Source organism: Phocoena sinus, chromosome 1 (genome assembly GCF_008692025.1).
Source record: "Phocoena sinus isolate mPhoSin1 chromosome 1, mPhoSin1.pri, whole genome shotgun sequence".
NCBI classification, from domain to species: Eukaryota; Metazoa; Chordata; class Mammalia; order Artiodactyla; family Phocoenidae; genus Phocoena; species Phocoena sinus.
Window position 1 is genome coordinate 77,013,537 of NC_045763.1, and position 27,092 is coordinate 77,040,628.

The 27,092-nt window shown below is 38.1% G+C and overlaps 1 protein-coding gene across 1 annotated transcript; it reads left to right on the plus strand.

Annotated features, from left to right (window-relative positions):
- On the plus strand, nucleotides 1-26,448 carry CLCA4 (chloride channel accessory 4). Its single transcript, XM_032627243.1, has 14 exons — nucleotides 1-202; nucleotides 3,098-3,238; nucleotides 3,379-3,526; nucleotides 7,074-7,182; nucleotides 8,949-9,126; nucleotides 9,471-9,689; nucleotides 11,736-11,963; nucleotides 15,072-15,249; nucleotides 16,526-16,632; nucleotides 19,378-19,593; nucleotides 20,186-20,453; nucleotides 23,932-24,102; nucleotides 25,050-25,286; nucleotides 25,651-26,448. The coding sequence occupies exons 1-14, from the start codon at nucleotides 44-46 to the stop codon at nucleotides 26,091-26,093; spliced, it is 2,802 nt and encodes a 933-aa protein (XP_032483134.1). The 5' UTR covers nucleotides 1-43; the 3' UTR covers nucleotides 26,094-26,448.
- The last annotated feature ends 644 nt before the right edge of the window (nucleotides 26,449-27,092 follow it).

The window sequence follows — 27,092 nt, forward strand, 5'->3', positions numbered from 1 at the left end:
CTTCTTGAACAACACTGGGGCTGGGAACAACTCAAGAGGAACAATGGGGTTATTCAGAAGTTTTGTCTTCCTCTTGGCCCTATACCTGCTGCAGGGGTCCAATACTTCCCTTGTTCGGCTGGATAACAATGGCTACGAGGGCATTATCATTGCTATAGACCCTGCTGTGCCAGAAGATGAAACACTAATTCAACAGATAAAGGTAAGAAAGAAATGGGATTTCTTCTGTTTGAACTGATGAGAAAAAATATATAGTAGTTAATAATTGCAATGGAAACTTCTCAGCACTCTAGGAAGTTTAAAAGCAGCATGGTGAAGTAAAAAACAATGCTGCAATGGGCAGTGGAAATTGAAGGTTCTAGACAGCATTCTACCCTGTCTCACCATAAGACCAAAGACAAGGCATGGGGTCTCCCTGATCCTCAGTTTCTTAATCTGTAAATTAGCAACTGGATTTATCTGTTCTTTTTTTTGGATGAAAGTTTACTTTTATTTCAGATATACTATAACGTTTTCTGAATATTTAGCATATTTCCAGGACTACATACAACTCATTAATGTCTCTCAAACACAGTTTGCAGGGTGGTCCTCAGCACACAACTTCACTGCAGTACATCTTTACTGCTTAAATTCAGCCTCAGAAAATGTCTGGAGTACAGGGAATGTTTATAGTCCCTGTGCCATTTATTTTGACAAACACAATCTCTTTTCACACTGCAGGAGGGAAAGAAAAGGGGATCAAAGAAAGAGAATCTTTGTTTTAAGTCCGTTGCTATCAAATGTTACGAACCGAAAAGGGGAAATTACCTCCCATCCTTCTGGTGAGAAGCAGCAGCAGGGTGAACTGAACTGGGAAGACAATCGCTTGGACTTGTCTGTTCTTTAAACAGTTATTTATTGAATGCTTGCTTATGGCATGCCAGGAGAGAGAGCAGTGAAAATTTTTAAAGCTCCCGATCTCCTGCAGTATATATTATTTTCAGATGATATAGATAATAAAAACATGTCAACGTAGAGCAGGCCAACGGTAGTAAGTTGCTATGCAGTACAATAAATCAGCAAAGGGGGATAGGCAGTGTTGGCAGGACTGGGGTAGGGAGAGAATGTGGTTACTGTTTCAAGCAGTGTAGTCAGGGAAGGTCTCACTGTTGATGTTACATCGGGGCGGAGGCCTGGAAGAGCCAGCTGAAAACCTGGGGGAGGGAACAGCAGGTGCAGTGGCTTGGAGGTGACAGCATGTCTGATGTGGCCAAGGAAACAACTGTGAATGAGCAGGAAGAAGGGTGGGGGAGAGCTGAAGGTGGAGAGGTAGCAGGGCCGAGACCATCGGAAAGACTTGGGCTTTTACTCTGAGTGAAATCAGAATCCATAGAAGAGAAGAGGTGTGTTCTCTTGTGCTTGTTCTGGAGTCACTCTGTCGGCAGTTTGAGGAAACTGTAGAGGGCTTTCCTTTGTCCCTTCATCCTGTATAAGCTCTGTTGCAGCATAGAGGTACAGAGGGACACTGGGTCGGAAGCTGTTGCAAGTGAGAAGTGCTGGTGACTTGGAACAGGGATATTGCGGTAGAGATCATTAATGTGGTGTGATTCTGAACATGTTCTTTGTCTGTGAGGTTATCATAAGCAAATTTGCTGATGGCTTAGTTGTGTGGGGTAGGGGAGGGGAGGAGGTAAAAATAGAAGTCACAGAAGGCTTCAAGGGTGAGAAGTAATGTTGAATAGAAGCAGGGATATTGTGGTAGAGATCATTACTGTGGTGTGATTCTGGACAAATTCTAAGAGTCTCATAGAGAAATTTGTTGATAGGTGTGTGGAGTAGAGAGGGGTGGAGGGAAAGTAGGAGACAAAAAAAACTTCAGCGGTTTTGGCCTGAACACTTGGAAAAATATAATTATCATCAATTGAGAAGTAACCTCCAACCTACTTTGGGAGCTCTCTGAAGCCCTTTCCCTAACAAGAGCTGGTCATCTGGGTCTCAGTCCTCTGCACTCTGGCTTCTGGCTGATCCCTGCCCTGAGCCTCGTCAGTTTAATGATCTCTTCAATACACTAAGAGTACACCAGACCATCTTCCAGAGAACAGGAAAGAATGTCCTGAAATTCCTGAAGAAGAATAATTTTATTGTGGTCTTATGTTAGGTCAGGAAGAATTGAGAGGAGGATCTACTTTGACATAAACAATACTGTAGACTGTGGTGGTGCCAGCAACATGAAGAGGTTGACACCGTCATCCAGCACCCAGTATTCCTCAGTTATTCAGTGGCTTTGATCATGCAGAATAGATTACCAATCAACCTTTCATCCAGCTGTTTCCTCCACTAGATAATAAGGAGGAACAATTTCTCTCATTAATCATAACATTTTGGGGTTCGGGATACTAAACAATATAAGGTGATATTATTTTCAGCTTGATGGCAGAGCAAGAAGCCCTGCCTATGATCAAAAAGCTCTGCCTCTCCTATGAATTTTTCCACTACTCCACTCGCAGTGCTCCCAACCCAGCTGCCTCTGCTGGGAGGTGGGAATATAGTGAAAATCTCTTCTATGGGCCATCACCATAAACTGTTTTCCTCAGCTTGCATCAGGTAAGGCTGTTCCCTACTAGGAATTATAATAGTAATGATATCAGTGAGTTTTATGACTGCCTATGTGTAGTTTATAACTAATTTCATGTTTGTGGCAACCTTAAAGATAGGTTGTAATAGTATATTAAGGAGACAAGGAGACTGAGATTCAAAGCAGTCATATAAACTAGCCAAGGTTTAAGCCAGAGTATTAAGCTAGTATTGGAACCAAGTCTAGATGCTTCCAAAGTCCATGCCCTTTATCATATTAAGCAATTCCTTGTAATGCCAAACATAAGTATTTGACTTTTGATGTAGGATTATAGAAGACTGAAAGCTGTTAAATGTGCAGAATTAAGCCACAGTTTTGGATTGACAGGTGACAGATTTCAAATTTTGAATCAGAAACCCTACTCACCAGTCAGTTGCTTTTTGTATTAATGACTAAAGGTGAGAATTGCCTGTGTTGAATGCCTGTTCGTTTAGTCTTCTCTACCTTGGCCATCCTCACTTCTCTTTTTTCCTATAATAATAGGACATGGTGACTTCAGCATCTACTTATCTGTTTGAAGCCACAAAAAAAAGATTTTTTTTCAAAAATGTATCAATATTAATTCCAGAGAATTGGAAGAACATCACTCAGTACAAGAGGCCAAAGCATGAAAGTTACAAACATGTAAGACCCAAAAATCTTCTCTTAAAAATATTTTCTCTGCTGCTTGTCAATTTTGACTTAAATTAATCATTTCAGAGTTTTTCACACAAATGTTATCATTCCTATTCTGACGTTTTAAACACCTTTTTAAACATTTTCAGGCTGATGTTTTAGTCTCACCACCTACCATCCCAGGTAGAGATGAACCATATACCAAGCAGTTCACAGCCTGTGAAGGAAAAGGAGAATACATTCACTTCACCCCTGACTTTGTACTTGGAAAAAAACAAAATGAATTTGGACCATCAGGTAGGAATTTTGGTTAAAACAAATGTTTTGCCATGATTCCAACATGCAGCTTTATATCCATGTTCAGTATACAAGCCTTGGAGCCAGAGTCCCTAGGGTCAAATCCTGACTCCCCTACAGCTATGGGTGACCTTGGACAAGCAACCCAGCCTCTCTGTGCTTATTTCCTAAAAAATGGTGAGTAGAGGAGCTCCTATCTTATAGAAATGTTGGGAATATTAAACTAGATCATCCTTGTAATTGTACTCAGTACAGCCTCTACAGAAATTTGAACGTGGGATGGCCATAGTAAATGTTTTGCTTTAGGAACACTTTTCAGGTTTTAATTTTTCAGTTCTCCACTGCTGGATATTAATCAATCACCTGCCACCTCCATGGAAGGCAGATTCGTGGCAAGCTGAAAAGGGCCAAGATGACAGTTCCTGGCCAAGAGAAAACGCTCACAGGCTGTTAGTTGCTGATACTATTATTCAACCCATTCTTTGAACCAGATGAACTTGTCTATAAGTGATCGTTTTTACCTATGAAAATGGCAATTTCATCTGGTTCAATCTAAGAGTTAAGATCATTGTTGCAAATGAACTAAAGCACAATATTTTTCAGACGAAAACGAAAATTATTGTCAAAGGAGAGTCCAACTCATACGTCACTACTCAATGAAAGCCTTCCTGAATCTGCACACCCCAGAACCACTTCTTCCTCTTCCACTGCCCCTTCAGCGAACATTCATTAAGTCTCTTATCTCTGTCAAACAGTCAGCTAGTCATGGTCCTCAACATTGCCTGGACCCAATCCTAAAAGCTCCATCATCCTATCCCATCCCAATCTTACCTCTCCCCCATACCTTAGTCTGACCATGTTTGTTGTACTTGCCACCTCTAATCCTTTGTGCCCTTCTAGATATACTTTCTTTTCTACCTGACATATCCAGCAAAGTCAGTCATGTCAGCTACAAGTATCAATAGCACAACTCCCTCACCATTCTTATCCTTATGTTTTATTCAACTTGCCAATTGTCTGTACAGAATTTCCAGTCTTTTTTTTTTTTGACTCTTGATAATATGTTTCCAAGATTGTGAAAGGAAATTATAAACCTAATCGGTATATTTTAAAAAAACACATTTTCCAAGCTCAGTGAAGTCCTCAAATCTACTCAACAATGATTGGACTTGCCTTCTCTCCTCTCGCTTTCTCATTTCCCATAGCAGCTGTTCTAAACTTCTACCACTTTTCTTAAGATCACTAGCCAGTGTTTTACACCTCATGAGTTAACGGATGCCTTGATTGAGAAAATAGAGGTCCCTTCCTTCTTCCTTTCTACTCCCAAACTCATTTCCACCTTCATTTCCCTCCACTTCCACCTGTCTTAGAAGAGGAAGATTTTCTTCATTGTCTAAAGCCAATGTCCCTACCGGAGTTCTTATTCTTTTCCCATACCCCTCACCTCAGCCCTTATCCCATAACTGACAGTTTCCCCCCTTCTTTCTTAGACAAGTGCTTCTGCCATAATGTGATACATGTGTTTGTGGGAAAACTCACATTCTGCAAAACAATGCCTTAAAAACAACAAGGCTTTGGGGGGAAATAAGATGAAGAAGAAACTCCTCAAAATCTATGTATTTGTAATAAAAATGATAACAAAAACAATACGTACCTGGAAAGATCTTTTGGACAATCCAAGCAGCAGTTCAGTGTGGCTGCAAGCTGCCTCCACAGAAGATATTAAAAGTACAGACACACACAGACACATAGACACACACACACACAGACATGCTGTTGAAAGTGAGAACAGGGCTAGTAGGAACTGAGACAATGATTGAGATAGGAATGGAATTCTAAGTCAGAGGTGTTGCTTTTTTAATAAAAATTATATATAATTAAGATGTACAACATGATGATTTGCTATACATGTACATAGTGAAATTATTACTACAGTTGAGCTAATTAACATATCATCTCCTCACATAGTTACCTTTTTGTATGTGTGGTCAGATCACCTGAATTCTCTTCTTTCAGCAAACTGAGGAGGGCATGGGAGCCAGGCAACCAGTCATAAGCTACAAAGAAAGCCAGTCTGAGAGTGGACTCTTCTAAAAAAAGGAACCACAGGTTCAGGCAGATTTAAATTTTCTTAAAATTCACCAAATTCCAATCACTGTAGCTGATATGAGAGCTTTTTCCTCCCACACTGAAGGATGTATATAATTCATGTTCACTCATCTGGCCCCATTTGCCTAGGAACCTAAAAACAGTGTTTTTAGGGCTTCCCTGGTGGCGCAGTGGTTGAGAGTCTGCCTGCCGATGCAGGGGACGCGGGTTCGTGCCCCGGCCCAGGAGGATCCCACATGCCGCGGAGCGGCTGGGCCCGTGAGCCATGGCCACTGAGCCTGCGCGTCCGGAGCCTGTACTCCACGACGGGGGAGGCCACAGCAGTGAGAGGCCCGCGTACCGCAAAAAAAAAAAAAAAAAAAAAAAACAGTGTTTTTAAACTTTAACGTGTAGAGGAATAATTTAGGGATCTTGTTAATAAGCAGATTCTGAGTCAATAGGTCTAGAGTAGATGCAAGATTCTGCATTTCTTGTCAGCTCCCATGTGATGCTGACACTGCTGGTGCAAGGAACACATTTTGAGCAGCAATGACTTAAAGAAGAAACATGACTTCTTCATAATACTGACACTGTCCTCCAATTTTCAGCTCTTACGAGGTAATCTGAGTTGGAGAAACACACATTGTAGTGGACCAGACTATATTTCCAACTTCTACTTCTCCATATCTATTTCTGCTGAAGTTTTTCCTAAAACAAAAAATGTACTTATTTTTTCATCCTGCATTTCAAGGATGAAATTCTTTATTCTTCTATTCACCCTGAAATTCTTAGGGAAGAAAAATTTTAATTCTGACTCCCTCTTCTAACCTTATCCTAGTCAAGGATTATATCTTACTCATATGTATATTTCCTAGAATCTAGTATAGTGCTGAATATATATAATTAAAGATAATGTTTTCATTTCATTAATGCTTATATGTGCCAAGTACTATAAATTAATCACCTTATTTAGACACCCGCCCAAATTATATTTTGTCTATAGCAGTGTTTTTCAATCTTTTTCTTTCATTATCAATCTCCTACGGAGCATATATAGACATTTTTAAATTGTACCTTCGTGAAATTTTAATACCACAGATGTGTTATACGTATGTTTATGTTGTTGGTAGGAGTGAGTTTTGTAGAGCCAAAAACCACTGTAATATCTAAGACATTTTGCCCCCTAAGAACCAAAACTCAAAGTTCAATCTGTTCTGCCCATGGCATACACATAATAAACGTTTCATTGACTTAACAAATGTGGAATAAAAAATAATATGCTAAAAACTATACAATTAATAAAATGAAATGTAATTCAGTATGCTTTTTATAAACATATAAATGCTATCAGCTATTTAAAGCCTAAACATTCTGGATTTTAAAAAATTTTCTTAAAATATATGAGGGATGGATTATGTCATTTGAAATATAATCATGTATTTGAAATATTTTCCCACAGGTAGACTGTTTGTCCATGAGTGGGCCCATCACCGCTGGGGAGTGTTTGATGAGTACAATGATGATGAGCCTTTCTACAGCGCTAAGTCAAAGAAAATTGAAGCAACAAGGCATGACTATTTAAACTGTCTTAAATTACTGCAGGCAGTAACTTCTCATTTTCCTTTGACTGATTTCTTTCAAAAGCCTTTCTTTCATTTTTGTCCCAATGCAGGTAACAGATACTACATCACAAAACAGTGCTTTTTGGTTTTTTAAGAAAATGTATCTCAAAGAAGCTGACTGTCCATTTATTTATTTATTCATTTAAAAAACTTATTTATTTATTTGGTTGTGCTGGGTCTTAGTTGCGGCAGGCGGGCTCCTTAGCTGCATCTTGCTGGCTCCTTAGTTGTGGCAGGCAAACTCTTAGCTGTGGCATGCATATGGGATCTAGTTACCTGACAAGGGTTGGAACCCAGGGCCCCTGCATTGGGAGCATGGAGTCTTAACCACTGTGCCACCAGGGAAGTCCTGAAGCTGGTTGTTCATTTAAAATACACATAACTTCAAGAGCATTTGGTAGTCAAGTTGACATATTTTTATACCTCTCTACCATAGCTGCCAGAACTCATTTTTGCTGAAGTGAGTGCTCTCTGTAAAGGGTTGTACTATGTGCTAGGAGGTCAAAATTATTTACTCTACAAAAGAATGAAAACAATAAGTAGTGGTAAATGCGGCTGAGTAGGAAATCAACCAGCTTCAAAGAGCCAAACAGAAATTTCCTGGGATTTATAATGTTCATGTTAAAATACAAATCTAACATCACAGTTAATAATGGACAATCCTCTTGATTCTGAGATCAAGAGAGCAGAATGGGTGGGGTAATCAATGTAAAATTGGGCATCATCAGCTTAATCAATCTTAGATGCCCTGCTGGGGGAGGGGACTTATCAAAAATGTACAGATTTCAGTGTAGGTCCTTCCTCAGCACCATAGCACCAAGTTTTAGGATGAGTATTTTAAAGACTATTATGTGATTACATTTGTTTATATCATATTCCCCTAAATGTCTAAGTCTATGCATACTATTCATCATGGTTGTTAACATAGATAACACCATTATGTTTGCTGAGTTTTGGGGCAATAGAGGCACAGACATATTTAGAAGACTCCCTGAATTACTAAATAAAATCTAGTCTTTGCTTTTTTAATTTGAAATGGAATATACTGAAAAGATGAGCTACATTTCACATTCCAGCACATTTGTTACAATCACTACCACTTATGGCAAATTCCATGCAATAAAACATACGTCTAAAATCCCTCTACTATTCTTTACTGTCCTTGGCAGTATCCCAGTCTTTCCTTCTAGCCACATTTCACTTTGGATAAAAATATCCCTTGAATAATCAAAATACTTGTAGCTATGTGACATTTCATTCTCTTGAAGATAATTTCTTTGAATAAGAAATATACAAACAGCCTTAGGCTAAAGTGGTACCAAGAGTAAATGATTTCATAAGATGCCTTTTCCAGATGCCTGCAGTGCATTTACCATCACAAGGGTACTAGGAGAGATGTTTGGAAAAGGGGAGCCTACAGCCACTAGTATAAGCAGGAGAGCAGGAGATTTAATTCCAGAAGAGAACTCACCCTTTGCATAGACTGGAGATCCTACTTAAAATTTCCCTCAAAAATTTCTTGAAAAACAGATAAGTGCACTGGTAGGAACCCTGAAACTTTGCTGTCAAAATAGGATGTATGTGGTATTCAAATAAGAATAAAAACCTTGATAAAGATCATTATTGAAAACCTTGATAAGAAGACCACTTAAGGTTTTATATACATTTTAATGATTAGGTTGCCTCAAAGACTAACTGTCACACATTTTCAGGTGTTCCACAGGCATTACTGGTATAAACAGAGTGTATAAGTGTCAAGGAAACAGCTGTGTAACTAAGAGATGCAAAACTGATTCCAAGACAAAACTGTATGAAAAAGATTGTCAGTTCTTCCCTGATAAATATCAAACTGAAAAGACATCCATAATGTTTATGCAAGGTATTGATTCTGTAAGTATACCAATCATTACTTCAGACTGTATATTTATAATCAGAGGACTTGTTATCATGTTTATAAAATATCTGTTCAGGGATTAGATGTATTATTATAGAGTTCTTCGAACATTGGCTGGCACATAGTAAGCACTCATCTAGCGTCACCTATTATTATTATTATTATTGAAAATCTGCCTTACTATTATGTTTCCTCCCTGAATCATATTTCATTCAATAAACAACATTTTTAGAGAAGGTTTTTAATACTTTTCAGATTTGTAGTTGAGTTTTTAAATGCATCATATAAAAAAATTAATTCATCATATATAAAATTTCTTTTCATTTTGTTAACCTTTTAGGTCGCTGAATTCTGTAATAACAAAACCCATAACCGTGAAGCTCCAAGCCTACAAAACAAAATGTGCGATTTCAGAAGCACATGGGAGGTGATCAGCAATTCTGAGGATTTTAGAAACACAGTGGTTATGGTGGCACCACCCCCTCCGCCTGTCTTCTCATTGCTAAAGATCAGTGAAAGAATTGTGTGCTTAGTCCTTGATAAGTCTGGAAGCATGGATGTAAGTTCATGCACCCATTTTTCCTGGATGTAGGGACAGGGCAGTGACTGAATGCTTAAGGACACTCTGACTGCTACCTGCACCTGGATTCTTCTAAACTGCACGGTGGCATAAGTACCATCACTTCCTGTGATCTTGACCTCAAGAGGGGCAATGAAAATTATAATGAAAGAGAAGGATGGCAATAGAGTTAGAAGGACCTAATCCAAGAAACTGTTTTTTTCCAGAAAATGGAGAGTTTATGGAGGAGGACTTTTAGGTCCTTTAGTAAAGCTTTTGTTAGAAGATCAGAACTGGAGACTGAAATATGTAAAAGTTTCCTAACCTTGCTCCCTCTATCTACTGTAAATACTTGACAGGAATGAGGAGAGAGTGAAAGATCAACCACGAGAATTCTTAACATGGCTTTATCTTATTTGCATCACCTATATGAATGACCTCCTTATGCTCAAAGACACAGACAAAAAGCATCACCATAAAGAAGATAGGACCAGATTCATCCATTCATTCCTTCTACCCTCATTAAGTGAATGGTACTAGGCTTTAGGAATAGAGATCCATATCCTTGAACAGTTCATAGTTGAAGAGACAAAATTCTCTCTCTTCCGCATCATGAGTTAACTCATACTTACCTTACCCTTCAAAATTTGATGTAGGTACCCGCTTTGTCCAGGACATGGGCCGGTCTTCCAGCTGGGTTAAGGGCCCTTCAGCAGATCTTCCACAATGACCTGTACAAACCTCTTTTACTATATATTATATTGAAACTACACATTTCTCTCCTACTATATACTGTGAACTCCTCTAGGGCTTGAAATCATGTTCTCTAGGAACCAGGCTCCCTAGGACTTGAAGCAGTCTTATTCATCTTTGTATCCCTTTTGTCTAGAATAGGGTTTATCACATGTAGGCACTCAATAAATAGTTGTTGAAACGAATGGACTACAAATGAGCAGATGTAATGTGATAAGGTACCCAGAAGGATGGCACATTTGAGGCAGAACAGAGCATGCTGAAGATCAGGAATAATGTATTCAACAAATGGGGGTTGGGTGGTAGTGGAAAGGGCAGAGGATGATACAGGTGGGTGAAATAATCCACAATAGCACAGGGTTTCTGAAAGAGCATCAGAGTGGTAGATACCAGCACACAGAAGTGTTCTAGGAAGTGTCGCTGGGGAGAGGTGAGGTTCTTAATTGGAAGAAGATGAGCAGCCTCCTCTAGACAGGGTGCAGGCAGAGCCACGTTTAAAGGTAAAGCAAAGTGGTAGAGAAAACCTGCTAAGATGTGGATGTAAAAAAAGTTCTTCACCATGATTTCGTTCTGGGGAGTTCAGAGGGAAATTTGGGCATGTGTTAGGAAGAAGTACCACAGGTCAATTGGTATTCAGGGACTGAAAAAGGACAAACACATGGAAAGGTATATATCCTGGGTATTCACCTAGGATATAAGGATATGAGTCCTAACGGGTTACCAAAGAACCAATTCCAGTTAATCCCTAGTGGAAATGTGGTGGGGAGAGGTTAGGAGCAGAAGAGGAAATGGGTGGGGTAGGAATGGGGTCTCTCAGAATTTAGAGTAAGTTTCATCTTTTGGGTAGTCTGGTGGCCAGTGGATGGAGAGATTTCAGTTTCTAGCTGGAGTCCATGATTGTCTGATTTGAAACTGTGGGACCTGGGGAGGAGTTTCATCTTGATACAACTGGAACAGAGGATCCCAGGAGTAATTAAGCAGTCTCTAAGATGTCATCACCCCCCTAGCTCCAGCCCAACGCCCACCCTACTCTACACCTCTAATTTAGGTTCTTAGAAGCCAAGAATCAGCTCTGGTTAAAAGCCTGGGTTCCTTACTATACTATACATATGTATTACATAATAAAACTGTATTTTTTAATTTTATCAATTGAAAAAATGTTTTCTTTAATAACATCAACTACTATTGACATAAAATCTTTAAAAACAAATTCTATTCACTCATTTTATGTGATCTGCTATTATTTTCCAGTCAAAAATTACTTGGTTGTTTTTCCTAACCTTTTTTATTCAGAGTTCTAATCGCCTAAATCGAATGAATCAAGCAGCAAGACATTTCCTGCTTCAGACCATTGAAAATGGATCCTGGGTGGGGATGGTGCACTTTGACGATCGTGCCTACATCAAAAGTAATCTAATCCAAATAATAAGCAGCAATGAAAGAAGACAGCTCTTGAACAGTTTACCTACAGTTGCTAGTGGAGGAACTTCCATCTGCAGTGGAATTAGATCAGGATTTCAGGTAAAAATTGTACTTCAAATATAGTTTGCTTACTATTAGGACATTTTTATGTTAAGTGCTGCTTCACATACTTGCTCCCTAATTTTAACATAACTAATTCTAAGAAGCATAGAACTAATCACATAGAAAAAATCACTTGTCCATATTTTAATGGATCAGTAAATCAATGAGTAAAGTAATGGGTAAATAAATGACCATTAAAATTCCACTGGAGTATAAGCCCAATGAGGTCAGAGACTTTGTCTTATTACCATGCAGTAGTCAATGCTCAATTAATGTTAATTAAATAAATAAGAGTTCTTGAGCAGCAAGAGTCATCAAATTTTAAGGCAAAGAAGCAAGTCAGATGGTATGATCAGTCTCTTTGGATTCTCAATGCCTTATCTATAAAATACAGGAAAATAAGAATGCCTATCTCATAGGATTATTATGAGCAAAATGATACATGTTCATACTTAGAACAACATTTATTATATTACATAGTGAACATATAATTCACAATAATTATTATGAATCTTATTTTTATACAAATGGTCATCTTGAACTCACAATTAATATCATTTGTGTCATTTTCCTGCTTAGAAATCCTGTCCCCTCACAGTCTATAAAATTAAGTCTGAATTTCTCAGTCTGATGTTATTTAAAAGCTTCTCAGCCTCTGATAAACCTGCCCTCACCTCTCTTGCCAGTATTTTCTCAGTTCTCCCTTCCCAATGCTCTACGCTCCAACCAACTTACTCTACACATTGTTCTCCAAGCCCACTATGTACTAACAGCCTCCATATATTTGCCCATGTAATCCCTCTGCCTAAAATGCTTCTTTTCCATTTTTGCATGTTAAAATTGTACCAATTCTTCAAAATCCTTGCTCCTTTATGTAGCTTTTCCTGCTACTCCCAACTCTATTGAATATCCCTCTTTTATAAATAGAATAGCATTTTTAGCATAGCTTTCTACCATGAAGTCTGGGTTCAAACTCCAATGATCACTTATCAGCTTTCTGACCCTAAGCCTGACCCTTCACCTCACTAGCCTTCAATTACCTCATCAATAGGGTAATGAAAGCTAGCACGTAGGGTTGTTCATGTTTAATTTATTCAACATATTGTAGGGAGCAGGGAGTAAACATAACATATTTTAATTAATTCAACACATATTTATTTATGTAAGAAGCAAATCTTGCATGTTAATTCAGTGGGGAACAGATAATACATAGATAAATCAATCAATTAATTTATTTTAAAAACAATAATTGAAGGTTGTGGAGATAGTGTTGTGAAGGGACCAAACAAAGGTAATGTGATTAAGTAACAGGGAAAAGAGGGGCACAGCCTACTTTAGGTAGAGAGGCCATTGAGGTGCTTTCTGAAGGGTGATGGTTAAGCTAAGATTTGAAAGATGAGAAGGAGCCAGTGGTTCTGGCGGAAAGAAAAGGGCAAAGTCCCTCGGGAAAGAGGTGAAAAAAACTAAATTATTCTAAGAAATGATAGAAGCTATTGGCACTGGAATTTGGCAAATGAAGGGGTATGAAATATGATTGCCAGGTAGACAATGGTTAGATCCTTCAAATCCTCAAAAAATATAAGAGGTTTGTATTTTAAACACAACAGAAGGCTTTCAAGTATCAGAGACTGATAATTAATTCATGTTTTAGGAAGATGACTCTGGTTGCCTGATTTAAAATAAAATGTAGGGAGTAAGAGTGGTAGTAGGGTAGTAATCTAGGGACAGGTTGGGAGTTTGGAGTTGGATTAAATTACACAATGTGTAAAACACATTTAACACTTAGCAAATTTCAGTAAATGGTAGCACTATTATATTGTTTCTCTTTACTGAATATATTAGTTGTGTATTTGTCACTCTTCTCTATATTTCCTCAGCTTATCACCCAAATCTCAATAAATATCTTTAAATTTAATTCTTTCCATGAATGCAAAAAACCATGTAGTTCCTGCTGAATCCCCAGGAACCAGTACAGTGAATAAACTAATACAAGAAAGGGAGATGTGAAGGACAGAGAACCATGCTTAATGTCTGAATCTTCATTTTGTTCTCGACTGTGTAGGGGGAATGTGGTGGGGATGCTGTATAAATGCTGTAATGTATCAACGCATTTCCTATATTTTAGTTTGGTTCCTGCATATCACACCATATTTCACATATATTATAAAACGTACATAATAGTCATTCTTTGCCTCAAAACATGCAAAATTTGAAATGAGACTGGTCACTTTGTCCCCTGCCACCAGCATTATTAAGAATTTCTACATTCTAAACCCTCCTTTGTAAATCTACACACACCTCCACTGCAAGTTCATGAAAGCCACTGATAACCTGTCATTTTTTCCCTCTTGGACTGGACACAAGTTCTCAAAATGGTGTGTCAAGAAGCCATTACCAATAAAGCTGTCAAAGAAGAAATACGGTTGCTATCCTGGGATAAATTCTCTTTCTATCTTATAGGTGTCTAGATTCAAAACTCTCAGTCGGTTCAAGCCACAGATAGAACACAATCTCAATAAGTCATGTATTCTCTTACACCACCAATATGCTTAGTTTTTTGCTTGTGACTATGAGAGGTAAAATCAAAATTATATAACAAGATCTCTAACCTTGACCTGCTTAGAACTTTCCATATCTTTTCTTTATAAGCATACTGAGGGTTCCCTAATTTGGAGTCATTAACTTTTTTAAACATGTTGAGGTAAACTCTTAATGCATCTAGCTGCATATACAACAGACTTTATACACCGAAGGCCTGTCAGAGGACGCGCTGGTCAAAGAAAACAGAAAAAATATTTAATGCCACATTCTGCCATTATATTTTTGGTGTCTAGTTGTCCTGAGTTCCCCAGACTGAGATGTCATAGTCATTTAACCCAAGTAGGATTTTCCACACCCCTGCTCCCACACAAACGTCATCTGAGCAAACATTCCCTACAGCAGGTAGACAGAAAATATAAAGTCATGTTTAAGTTCCCCTAGCAGTTGTTGACTGCAGATCCTATGATTTTAAAAAAGAAGCTATCTCCTCTTTCCTGCACACTTTATTTTCTATGTCCATTTGATCTAGGAACACCTGTAATAATGCTCTGATTATATTTGTAGGTAATTAGAAAGAAATACTCCCAAATAGATGGATCTGAAATAGTGCTGCTGACTGATGGGGAGGATAGCTCTGCAAACACCTGTATTGATGAAGTGAAACAAAGTGGGGCCATAATTCACTTTATTGCTCTGGGACCAAATGCCGATAAAGCAGTCATAAAGATGAGCAATGTAACAGGTAAAATACGACATACATTCTAGTCTTTTGATAACAATGCATAAATGTAGAGGCTGACAATTCGACAACTTCTCTTAAGCTCCTGCTATGCAGGTGCTGTGCTAGGAGCCTGGGACTAGATTAACTCTGGTTTAACACCAGACCTGATCTCAAGGTGCTCACAGTCATGCTGGCAGGAGAGACAAATAAAAGTAGTAATCAGATAGCATAATCAGATAACATTCTTCCATAACAGGAGACATACATAGGAGTCAAGCACTATGTGGACAGAGCCATTGATTTTCCCAGGGTTGAACAGAGTCAGGGAAAGAAGGCATGAGAGACGAGGTGACATTGGAGCTGGACATTTATCAAGTTGTTTGCTTTCTCTGGAAGAAAAAGTGATGAGAGGGAAAAAAATCATGTTGGGATGACAATGCAAGCCACATTGAGGGACAGTGGGAAATACATGAGACCAGAGTCTAGACTGGAGGTTAAGGAATAGCTCAGGCTGTATAAATATAATAACAAGGTTTCTGATTAAATATACAATAGCTATTATCTTAGATACAGAGACATGTAATGAAAATGGACTACATGTTTTCAGTGTCTTCTTAAACATAGTAGAGAACACAATTTATAACGTTATGAATATCAATTATTGCATTGAATTGACCTCTAAGGCTACCAAACATATACTTGTTCTTTAATGCTTAATTGTACAAACTCCCATCATTTCAAAGTACTTTTACGGCCATTGTAAAATATTTCTGTCCCAAGTATTCCCCCCAAAGTAGTGCCTTTTTTGGACTTGTCTCTATTGTTTACCATTTTTTTAATCTCCTCATTGCCAACTATTGTCAGAATATCTCAATATGAAAGCTCTTTAACTTTTCTAATTTTCTGATTCTGATCTACTCTGGCTGGAATACTTGAAAGCTTACATTGTTAGAACTGTATCTTAAATGATAATTAAAGTGAATAATTCTCCTAAAAGGTTATGTGAACTCTGTGAGCTTTAGTACATGAAATTGTAACATTTTTCATATTCTTTGATTATTTCATGCATTTAAGCCAGGAAGATTTCTATAAGTGGGGTTTAAAGGTAGCTTACCTCCCAGTTATGACATTTTTAAGTTAACATTTCAGAGTTAAGCATCACACCTATCTAATTTTGGTCTAGTTTAACAATACAAACTGAAACTATGGCTTTGTTTACCCGATATCTAATTAATCACTAAAATGTGAAAATATTTATTTTCTGGAAAGCAACCGAGTTAATGTATTTACCCCTTAGGAGGAGGACATTTTTCTGCTACAGATGAAGCCCAGAACAATGGCCTCATTGATGCTTTCGCGGCCCTTGTATCAGGAAACACCGATGCCTCCCAGCAATCTCTTCAGGTCAGAGTTCCCAGTCCTTGGGTTTTTATGTCTGCATTTAGCCATAACCAAGACAAATAATTTGGTTGTTATAAGTTTTGAGTTCTATATCTTTCTCAAATAAAATTTTAATTAAAAAAATCAATCTGAAATAGAAATTATCCTTTAGATATGACCAAATTAAGTGTTGAAGTATTGAAATAGCAGGTGTATTTTTTTTCCTTTTCCCATGGGGTTTGGTTAAGGGATAACATCAAAACCTAATGCTGTTAAATTTTCCACCAAAAATAGACTTTGTCTAATAGTATAGCATCCGTTTTTCTATGAATGCATTAAAAATACCTCATGGGCTTCCCTGGTGGCACAGTGGTTAAGAGTCCGCCTGCCGATGCAGGGGACGCGGGTTCGTGCCCCGGTCTGGGAAGATCCCACAAGCCGCGGAGCGGCTGGGCCCGTGAGCCATGGCCGCTTGGCCTGCGTGTCTGGAGCCTGTGCTCCACAACGGGAGAGGCCACAACAGTGAGAGGCCCGTGTACTGCAAAAAAAAAACCCTCATGCTTCCAAGATTTACCCAACCTTCACTGCTATGAAATATATTTAATTTAGATAAATGAACTCAAGAATGTGGATTGGAAATGGAAGGATTATATCTTGGAAATAAATTTGTCAGGAGAAAGAGAGTGAATAATCAGAGCATATCTACAAGTCTAGGGCTTCTCTTACCTCTTAAAGCACTTTTTTCACTGTCTTTTTATGTTATTCACCTCTCTTCTCTTTGTTTGCCTCAACTCTGTTTCTCTTCTGTGTTTCAATAACACCACCGTTTTCTGTTACTTACATTTAAAAACTTGGAGTAAATTGATTCTTCTTTGTTCATGCCCCATGAAAAATGTTAACAGAGCCTGTTTACTTCAAAATATAATTTACAAAATTCTGTTTCTCTCCACATCCATTCCCACTAAGTCTATATCATGTCACTTTATGCCAAGTCATCCATCTACCATCTTCCAATTCACCTCATTGCCTACTTTAAAACTTGACATATTCATCTAAACCTATTTTCCTCTACTCTCCAACAATGAGGAGGACAGAAGTATAGGATGTAAGGTTAGGATAATATTGCAGATTGGTTTGGAGATCTGGTTTGCAGTTCAGCCTGAACCCAAATTAAGAACAGGTCTGATATCTAGCTTGGCAGTGTACAAAGAATAAACTGAAGGAGAATAAAGCTCATTTCTGAGGGTTTCAGTCTTGTTGACAGAGAATGATGACACAATTGTCTAAAATTGACAAATAAGGTGAGAGAACTAATTTTGAGTATATCATTTTATGCTTGTTCTGTGTGGATGATGGTATATCAGAGTGGAATATACCAAAAGAACTTTAAAATATAAGAGCAGAAATTGGGAAATCAGCTGCAAATGAGACATTTGCGTGCAGGAAGTGCTCAAAGTTTGGGGGATGGGCTTTTTAAACAGTATGAAAGGGGGAGGAGTAAAGTTTTGTTCCCCTCACTTGAAATGCCTATAGGTTCTTAGATAGAGAAATAACAAAAAGAAAACAAATTTTTGAACGGTTAATCTGGATTGACATACATGATGGGTAAATCTTGGAAGAAAATAGTGACAAGGTAGAGGTATGTTATCTGAGTGGATGGAAACTTGGATTTGGATGGTGGAGCTGGAATACAGAGAAAAGTTTGCATCCCTCTCTTTAATTAGTTATTTTGCCATAATACTACTATGTAGGCAAGGTCTAATAACTTTCCTAGACTTTCCTGATGGGGAGGCTTAAAAAGTTATTTACATTCACATTTAACTCAATAATATTTGTCCTCTCAAAGACATGTCCATTTAACATAGGACTAAGATATTTGTCATGGCCATCGTGTTTCAATGGTAGAATTCATATCCTTCTATCAGCATGGGTGTGAAGGTATCTGCAGTTTAGGACTGTGATGGAGTAGAAGTGACATTTCCCATCATTCCTGAAATGACATATCTGAAGGAAGTACCTTCTTGGTCAGTGGATAAAGTTGGCTCTCCTTGACTGAGAGTTGTCCACAAAGACTTGAAAAACTTTCCTTTAAGCCCCTCTTAGAGAAAGGTCCTATCTTTCACTTCTTCTCTCCTCAGGATTTCAGACTCCATAGACATCAGTTTGCCCTCTTTCCACTCTTATTGGGCATGATTACTGTCCAATGTTAATGCTCTATAGTGTGTGAAAAATTATTTCAGGATTTCACATCAGAAAAATATCTCTGTTTGTCTCATTATTTGCTAGTTCTGATTTTCTCTCTTGAACTCCACCACTTACTGTGTCTCCTCTACTCAAACACTCTAGCCACCAGCATTATTTTATTTTAGGTTATCAAGAAAATGGTAAACTGAGGGCAACACACACACACACACACACACACACACACACACCTCATCTTCTCAGAGGTAGTTGTACCCTTTAATGCTAAATCCTAGGGTGGGTGTTTGCCAAGACAACTGGGAAAATAATAACAGGGCCATATCTCCAGCTGTAAACCCCATTCTCCTGCTCTAATGCTTTTATTATACCCTGTGCTGTCCTCAGTCCCTATATTTCCACACTTTCTGACTGACAACAGTCACATCCCAATCAGCTTTCAGAGAGATCACAAGCCTAAGGTGGTATGCCATATTTAAGTTTGTTCTCAGGGCAGAAATTTTAAAATATGTAAAAAAGCATAAAATTACCCTCCTCTCCAGTCATTAATTTTTTGATATATTTAAACAGCTTGAAAGTAAGGGATTAAAACTCAACAGTACTGACTGGATGAACGGCACTGTAATAATTGATAGCACTGTGGGAAAGGACACATTCTTTCTCATCACATGGAACCGACAGCTTCCCGTTATTTCTCTCTTGGATCCCACTGGAAACTCAGTGGGAAATTTCACAGTGGATCAACCTTCCAAAACGGCCTATCTCAGTATTCCAGGAACTACAAAGGTAAACAATTAACTTTTGGACTTCCTCGCAAATTTATTCTACAGGTGAAAATACATTGTTTAATATCATAAATATGGGTGCCAATACTTGAATCATTTCAAAATTAAGATAAAATAGAATGTACTTTCTATGCCTGTATGGTCCAGAAACTTTTGGTGATAGGATAAAGACAGAACGTACACATTAGGAGGAAGGAAGAGAAGGGAAAAAATTAGGTAGGCTAAGAATAACTTTGAGGAGGCAATGTAGTAAGAGTCTGTGCAGCTTGCTGTGTAGATAGCTACAGAGCCATTTCTTAGTACTACCAGATCATAGAATCTGTGGACTTTGAGATCAAAGGATAAGGTCAAGGCAAACTTTCCAAAGCTTATTTTTACAGAGATTTCATAAATTTTGGACATCAGGCATTACAATAGTCAGGATGTCCTATCCAAACTGCCTCAACTCTCATCATTTTACCCTCAAAACCCCCAAAATTCTCAAAACCCTGTTTATTCTGCAACACACTTATACAATTTATTTTAGAGTTAGATAATGGAAACAGAAAATAACTTGCTCTTGGACACTTACTCCATTTCCATTGAATTTTTAGGTGGGTGTTTGGACTTACAGTCTTCAAGCAAATGCAAAAGAGGAGACATTAACTATAACAGTAAATTCTCGAGCGGCAAATTCTTCTGTGCCTCCAATCACAGTGAATGCTAAAATGAATAAAGATACAAACAGCTTCCCCAGCCCAATGATTGTTTATGCAGAAATTCTACAAGGGTATATACCCATTCTTGGAGCCAATGTGACTGCTTTCATTGAATCGAATACTGGGAAAACAGAAGTTTTGGAACTTTTGGATAATGGTGCAGGTAATTCACAGGTTTCTCTGAACAAGCCTATATTTTCATAACTCAGGATATGTTATGTCCCTGCGGCAGTGTGGGGCAGAGGGATAGGCACCAGAAGAATTGATGCAGATTTTGGATGAACAGCTGGACCAGCATGAAATTCTATCCAGGTAACATCTACAGAGTTATTTGCTAGTGTCTTACACATGGTAAACACTCAATGAATTTTATTTACTGTCATTATTGTTTGTCATCTAGACAACCAATGTTTACCAACAGATAGGAAAGTCTCATTGGAGAGATTGAGGACTGAATCAAGAATTCTTAATAAGTGTTTCTAAGGGGCATATAATCAAGAAAGGCTGGTGAGAGACAGTGAAACTCAAGCAGTAGTATGAAATTAAGTAGAATTTGGGCCCTTGGCAGGGAGAGGGTGACAGGCAAGAGTAATTCCCAACAGCTAGATAAAAGTTCACATATACTCTTAGGAACTGAGGCACAAGGGAAGGTAGATCTGCCATAACAGAGGAGGGCACATCACTGGAGCATCATCAGATACCAGATCTGACTGGGAGAAAACAAAATAGAGTGTTGGTCATGCTCTATCTCCTTGGTCTATGTGGGTGAGTGGTACTTAAAGACCTTTTTCCCAGACTCTGAATTATTCTGGGAACTGAAACTTCTTTTGACAGATCATTTAGTAAAGAAATTACCGCATCAGTAAACTTCTAAATTGTCAGAATTTTCTATCAACTTCTTTTCAGTGTAATTAAATCAGTCAATTTATAATCCTACCATCAACTAGAGTTGGCCCTGTGAAAAATCTAGAAGGCAAAATTGTTCCTTGGTTCACCTCAGTGTCTTCATCTAATATGATAATATTTTCCTAAACTGTCCAGTGACTCTTTCCTTTTCCCCAACCTCTTCCATGCTACATTAAAACTCGTGTATCTTGTTTCATTTCTCAGGTGAAACCCAATGACTACTTAACTAATTTGGGACACCTTTACCTAAGAAGGTATTGGTGATTAACAATGACTTAGAGCAGGGGTTCTCAAACTTCAGCATGAAAGGGAATCACCTGAAGGGCTTGTTAAAACAGAATACGAATGTTGGAGCCTTCCCTAGGAGTGCAAATTAAGAAATTTGCATTCCTAATATGATCCAGAGAAATGCAGATGCTGTTGGTCCAAGGACCTCATTTTAAGAACCTCTCTCCTAGAGTCATAACCTCCCTGAGAAATGTGTTTGCAATTTAACAAATAACTCTAGTACCGGTGATATGAAGAAATATCCTTATGATACAGTATTCCTGAGCTCCCCCAAATGTTTGTTCTAATAATAGATGGATTTTCCACTGTTAGACCAGAAAGTTAATGGATCATAGTGTAAGAGGTAAGGATTAAAAATAAAAAGGAGAGCCTAGAGATAAACCCACGCACATATGGTCACCTTATCAAGGAGGCAAGAATATACAATGGAGAAAGGACAGCCTCTTCAATAAGTGGTGCTGGGAAAACTGGACAGCTACATGATAAAGAATGAAATTAGAATACTTCCTAACACCATATACAAAAATAAACTCAAAATGTATTAAAGACCTAAGTGTAAGGCCAGACACTATAAAACTCTTAGAGGAAAACATAGGCAGAACACTCTATGACATAAGTCACAACAAGATCCTTTTTTACCCACCTCCTAGACTAATGGAAATAAAAACAAAAATAAACAAATGAGATCTACTGAAACTTAAAAGCTTTTGCACAGCAAAGGAAACCATAAACAAGATGAAAAGACAACCCTCAGAATGGGAGAAAATATTTGCAAGCGAAGCAACTGACAAAGGATTAATCTCCGAAATTATACAAGCAGCTCATGCAGCTCAATATCAAAAAACCCAAACAACCCAATCCAAAAATGGGTGGAAGACCTAAATAGACATTTCTCCAAAGAAGATATACAGATTACCAACAAACACATGAAAGGATACTCAACATCACTAATCGTTAGAGAAATGCAAATCAAAACCACAATGAGGTATCACCTCACACTGGTCAGAATGGCCATCAAAAAATCTACAAACAGGGCTTCCCAGGTGGAGCAGTGGTTGAGAGTCCGCCTGCTGATGCGGGAGCCGCAGGTTCGTGCCCCGGTCCGGGAGGATCCCACGTGCTGGGGGGCGGGTGGGCTCGTGGGCCATGGCCACTGGGCCTGCGCGTCCGGAGCCTGTGCTCCACAACGGGAGAGGCCACAGCAGTGAGAGGCCCGCATACCACAAAAAAAAAAAACCAAAAAACTACAAACAATAAATGCTGGAGAGAGTGTGGAGAAAAGAGAACCCTCTTGCACTGTTGGTGGGAATGTAAATTGATACAGCCACTATGGAGAACAGTATGGGGGTTCCTTAAAAAACTACAAATAGAACTACCACATGACCCAGCAATTCCACTACTGGGCATATACCCTGAGAAAACCATAATTCAAAAGGACACATGCACCCCAACATTCTTTGCAGCACTATTTACAATAGCCAGGACATGGAAGCAACCTAAGTGCCCATCGACAGATGAATGGATAAAGAAGATGTGGCACATATATACAATGGAATATTACTCAGCCATAAAAAGAAACGAAATTGAGTTATTTGTAGTGAGGTGGATGGACCTAGAGTCTGTCATACAGAGTGAAGTAGGTCAGAAAGAGAAAAACAAATACCGTATGCTAACACATATATATGGAATCTAAAGGGAAAAAAATGGTTCTGAAAAACCTAGGGGCAGGACAGGAATAAAGATGCAGATGTAGAGAATGGATTTGAGGGCATAGGCAGGGGGAAGGGTAAGCTGGGATGAAGTGAGAGAGTAGCATGGACATATATACACTACCAAATGTAAAATAGATAGCTAGTGGGAAGCAGTCACATAGCACAGGGAGATCAACTCGGTGCTTTGTGACCACCTAGAGGGGTGGGATAGGGAGGGTGGGAGGGACGCACAAGAGGGAAGGGATATGGGGATATACGTATTCATATAGCTGATTCACTTTTTTATATAGCGGAAACTAACACAACATTGTAAAGCAATTATATTCCAATAAAGATGTAAAAAAATCTTTTAAAATTAATGAATTAGCTAAGGAAATCTTGACAAAAAAATAAAATAAAAATAAAAAGGAGTGTTTGAAGATAAGTCAAAATAGGTAATTTGTATGTGACTGGAGTGATAATTAAATCTTATGCAAAGACAATTTTTCTTTAGTGGGGATCCTTGTGTGTATACACACACACACACACACACACACACAAAGTAACACAAGGATATCAATTCAACATGATACTAGTTGGCAGAGCAAAATGGAAATATTCCCCAAGGGGTCAATGACAGAATAGGGAGCCCAATCAAGGCAATATGCTTATAAAGGCCATATGCTTGGTTTAGAAAATGCATAAATTTCTCTTTTTCTTTACAGTAGTAATTTATTCTTTCACTTCTATAATAAGGTGCTGATTCTTTTAAGAATGATGGAGTCTACTCCAGATATTTTACAACTTATAAAGAAAATGGCAGATATAGCTTGAAAGTACGGGCTCATGGAGGAGAAAATGCTGTCATGCGAAACTTATGGCATCCACTGAATAGAGCTGCATATATACCAGGCTGGGTAGTGGATGGTGAGTACCTCATAATATTATTCAAGCCGTCACTGAAACCCAGTGACGGCTTGAATAATTGTGAGTTGATATGATTAAGGCTGCAAATAGTTTACAACTTCAGAGTATAGCTTTTCCCATTTCTGGAATGAAGTTCTCAGTCATACTACAGTGTGCCTCCAAATTAACGTAAGGTTTGGTACAGTGTCTGGCATCTTGATAAATGTCACCCATTATTATATTAGTTTGGAGCATCTTACCTATATCAACAATAATATGCCACATTTTCAGTTCAGGATGAAGCAAACAGGCTAATGGGTTATGTACCTAAGTACAAACCAGTGGTAGAATTTATCCTTCCGATTACATATGCTGTTAAAAGATATGTGAGTAAACATTTATTTGGAAAGTTTTTACTGAGTCAAAAGGAAAAATGTGTAGAGGAAGGTGATGATAAGGATTAAAAATGCATTTTTGTTAGCTTTCTTTTGTTTTGTCACTTGTGACTTTTAGGGGCTTTCTGTTGGCAATTGGAATATAACCCGAAGTATTATTCCCTAACACTTGCAACAGGGAGGAAGTAAGGAACCTGGCACAAGTGGTTGGGAGGGAACCAGTAGTAATTTCCCCAGGTTTATTCCCATCTTGAAGATAATTTGAGAAATAAAGCATTTCCTTTTTTTTTTTAAAGGCATATGTTGAATTATATAACAATATTCCCATTCAGTGCAGCCTTAATGCCAAAGCCATTTATTTATCCAGTTCTATCCTACAATACTCTGGTCAGGATACTAATGAAAGAATTCTTCCACCAATTGCATGCTTATGACTTTGTCACCAAAATTAGTAAAATGTAACTGTGTATATGGGAAAAAAAGGGAAAGATGTGGGATAGGAAATACAATTTGTTGAGTTCTGAAAATATTAGTGCAGATTTGCCCATTAAATACCAGGAATTTTTAATGCAGGGAACATTAAAGGGAATCCACCAAGACCTGAAATTGATGAGAACACTCAGACAAACGTGGAGAGTTTCACCAGAATAGCATCTGGAGGTGCATTTGTGGTTTCAGATGTTCCAAATCTTCCCTCCTCAATTGACCTCTTCCCACCAAGTCAAATCACAGACCTTAAGGCCACATCAGATGAGGATGGGATCAGTCTAACATGGACAGCACCAGGAGATGATTTTGATGTTGGAAAAGGTAAGGACGAAGTGTCATGCAGTGTTGATTAAGTGAAAGTTGCTTGTTGCAAAAGCCAGGGTGTAAGGTTGTGTGAGAGGAAAACAATTTATAATTAATAGCTCAGCAAAGTATTAATTTTATAATCTCATGTTTTGAATCATCAAATGTGACACATTTCAACCTGCTATCACTTTTCATAAAGAAGGTAGCATTTGACAGAGTTTAAAAATCAGAATTTAGCTTTTATGGAAAAATAAATAAGGCTTTGGATATGAGTATAAGCTTGGCATGACTAAATGACATCTTTGAGGAGAATGAATAAAAAGAAATTTAATATGGTATGCTCTAGTTTCTAAACTATATGTAACTTTTTTTTTCTTAGTTCGAAAGTATATCATAAGAATAAGTGGAAGTGTCCTGGATCTAAGGGATAATTTTGATGATGCGCTGCAAGTAAACACTACTTATCTGTTACCAAATGAGGCCAACTCCAAGGAAACCTTTACATTCAAACCAGGAAATATCTCAGAAGAAAATGCAACCCACATATTCATTGCCATTCAAAGTGTGGATAAAAGCAATTTGACATCAAGGGTATCTAACATTGCACAAGTAGCTTTGTTTGTTCCTCAACCAGACGACATACCTGATGAAATTCATCCAGATCCTACTCCTGATAAAAATCCCCCTAAGTCCGGACTCAGCATTTCTACTTTGGTGGTGTTCGTGGTTGGCACTGTGATAATTGTCAGTCTGATTTTGAGTATCACCATTTGTGTCTTAAGCAGGAAAAGAAATTCTAGCAGACCTAGAACAGGGTTTTAAAAAACATCAACGACAAAAGTAAAGGATGTTTCTCAATTTTTAAATTTATCATGTGTGATCATGAACTCATACAAATAATTTTAAGAGTTTTAGAAGGGATAGTTTGACTACATATAAACATGAAGAGGTGTCTGAAAAATTGTGAATCAGTATTAAATTAAATAATTTTATTTATTCATTGTTTTATCACAAAAGGTGATAAAGATCCTTTTTCATATTCATACCTGGCTGTATATTATCTGACACAAAAGTTCTCTATAAAAATTCAAATTTCATCAAGAAGTTAAAACTGTCTATTGGAGTGGTCAAAATGCAAGTGTAAGAAGACAAATAAACAATATTTGAGAAAAATGAATTTGGTCTCAGTATTTTTCGGTATAAATTGATTTTATTGTATTCACTGAAGGTCTTCAATTATATACTACTATATACAATATAAATAAGGACATGTTTACTGCACTTCATTGATATGGAAGATAATGTTAAAAAAGGTAGGGAAGAGGAAATAAGTGGGAAACACCTGATAAATGGGAATGCTGGTTTTACTCTCATAGCATTCATTGGAAAATGAGCTGTGTAGTAGGGCATTTGGGGACTGTGTATTGAGGCAGAAGGTCTATTAGCACAATTAGTTCCTCTAGTGGGCTGGCACCTACTCAGGCATTGCTAAAAGCTATGCATGTACAGGTGAACATGGAGAAAACGTAGGAAAGGGTAAGTGTAGGACAATAGGCCTTTTACTGGGAGGGGAATAAAAGCCTGAAATTCTATGATAGTGACAGAAATAATACACAACAGCCAGACTTTCCCTGTGTCCTTCCCACCCACCAACCCCATAACTCTGGAGGTAAAGCCTGCTAGTCTGGTTAGTACTGTCCCTGATACTCTGGTGCAATAGATTTGCTCAGATGGGTCTCAGTTGAAGGCTTTCCCCTTCCAGGTCGGGCCTTGGTTTAGACTTATTTCCAGGACTGCATCAAACAGCTAATTGTGAATTAG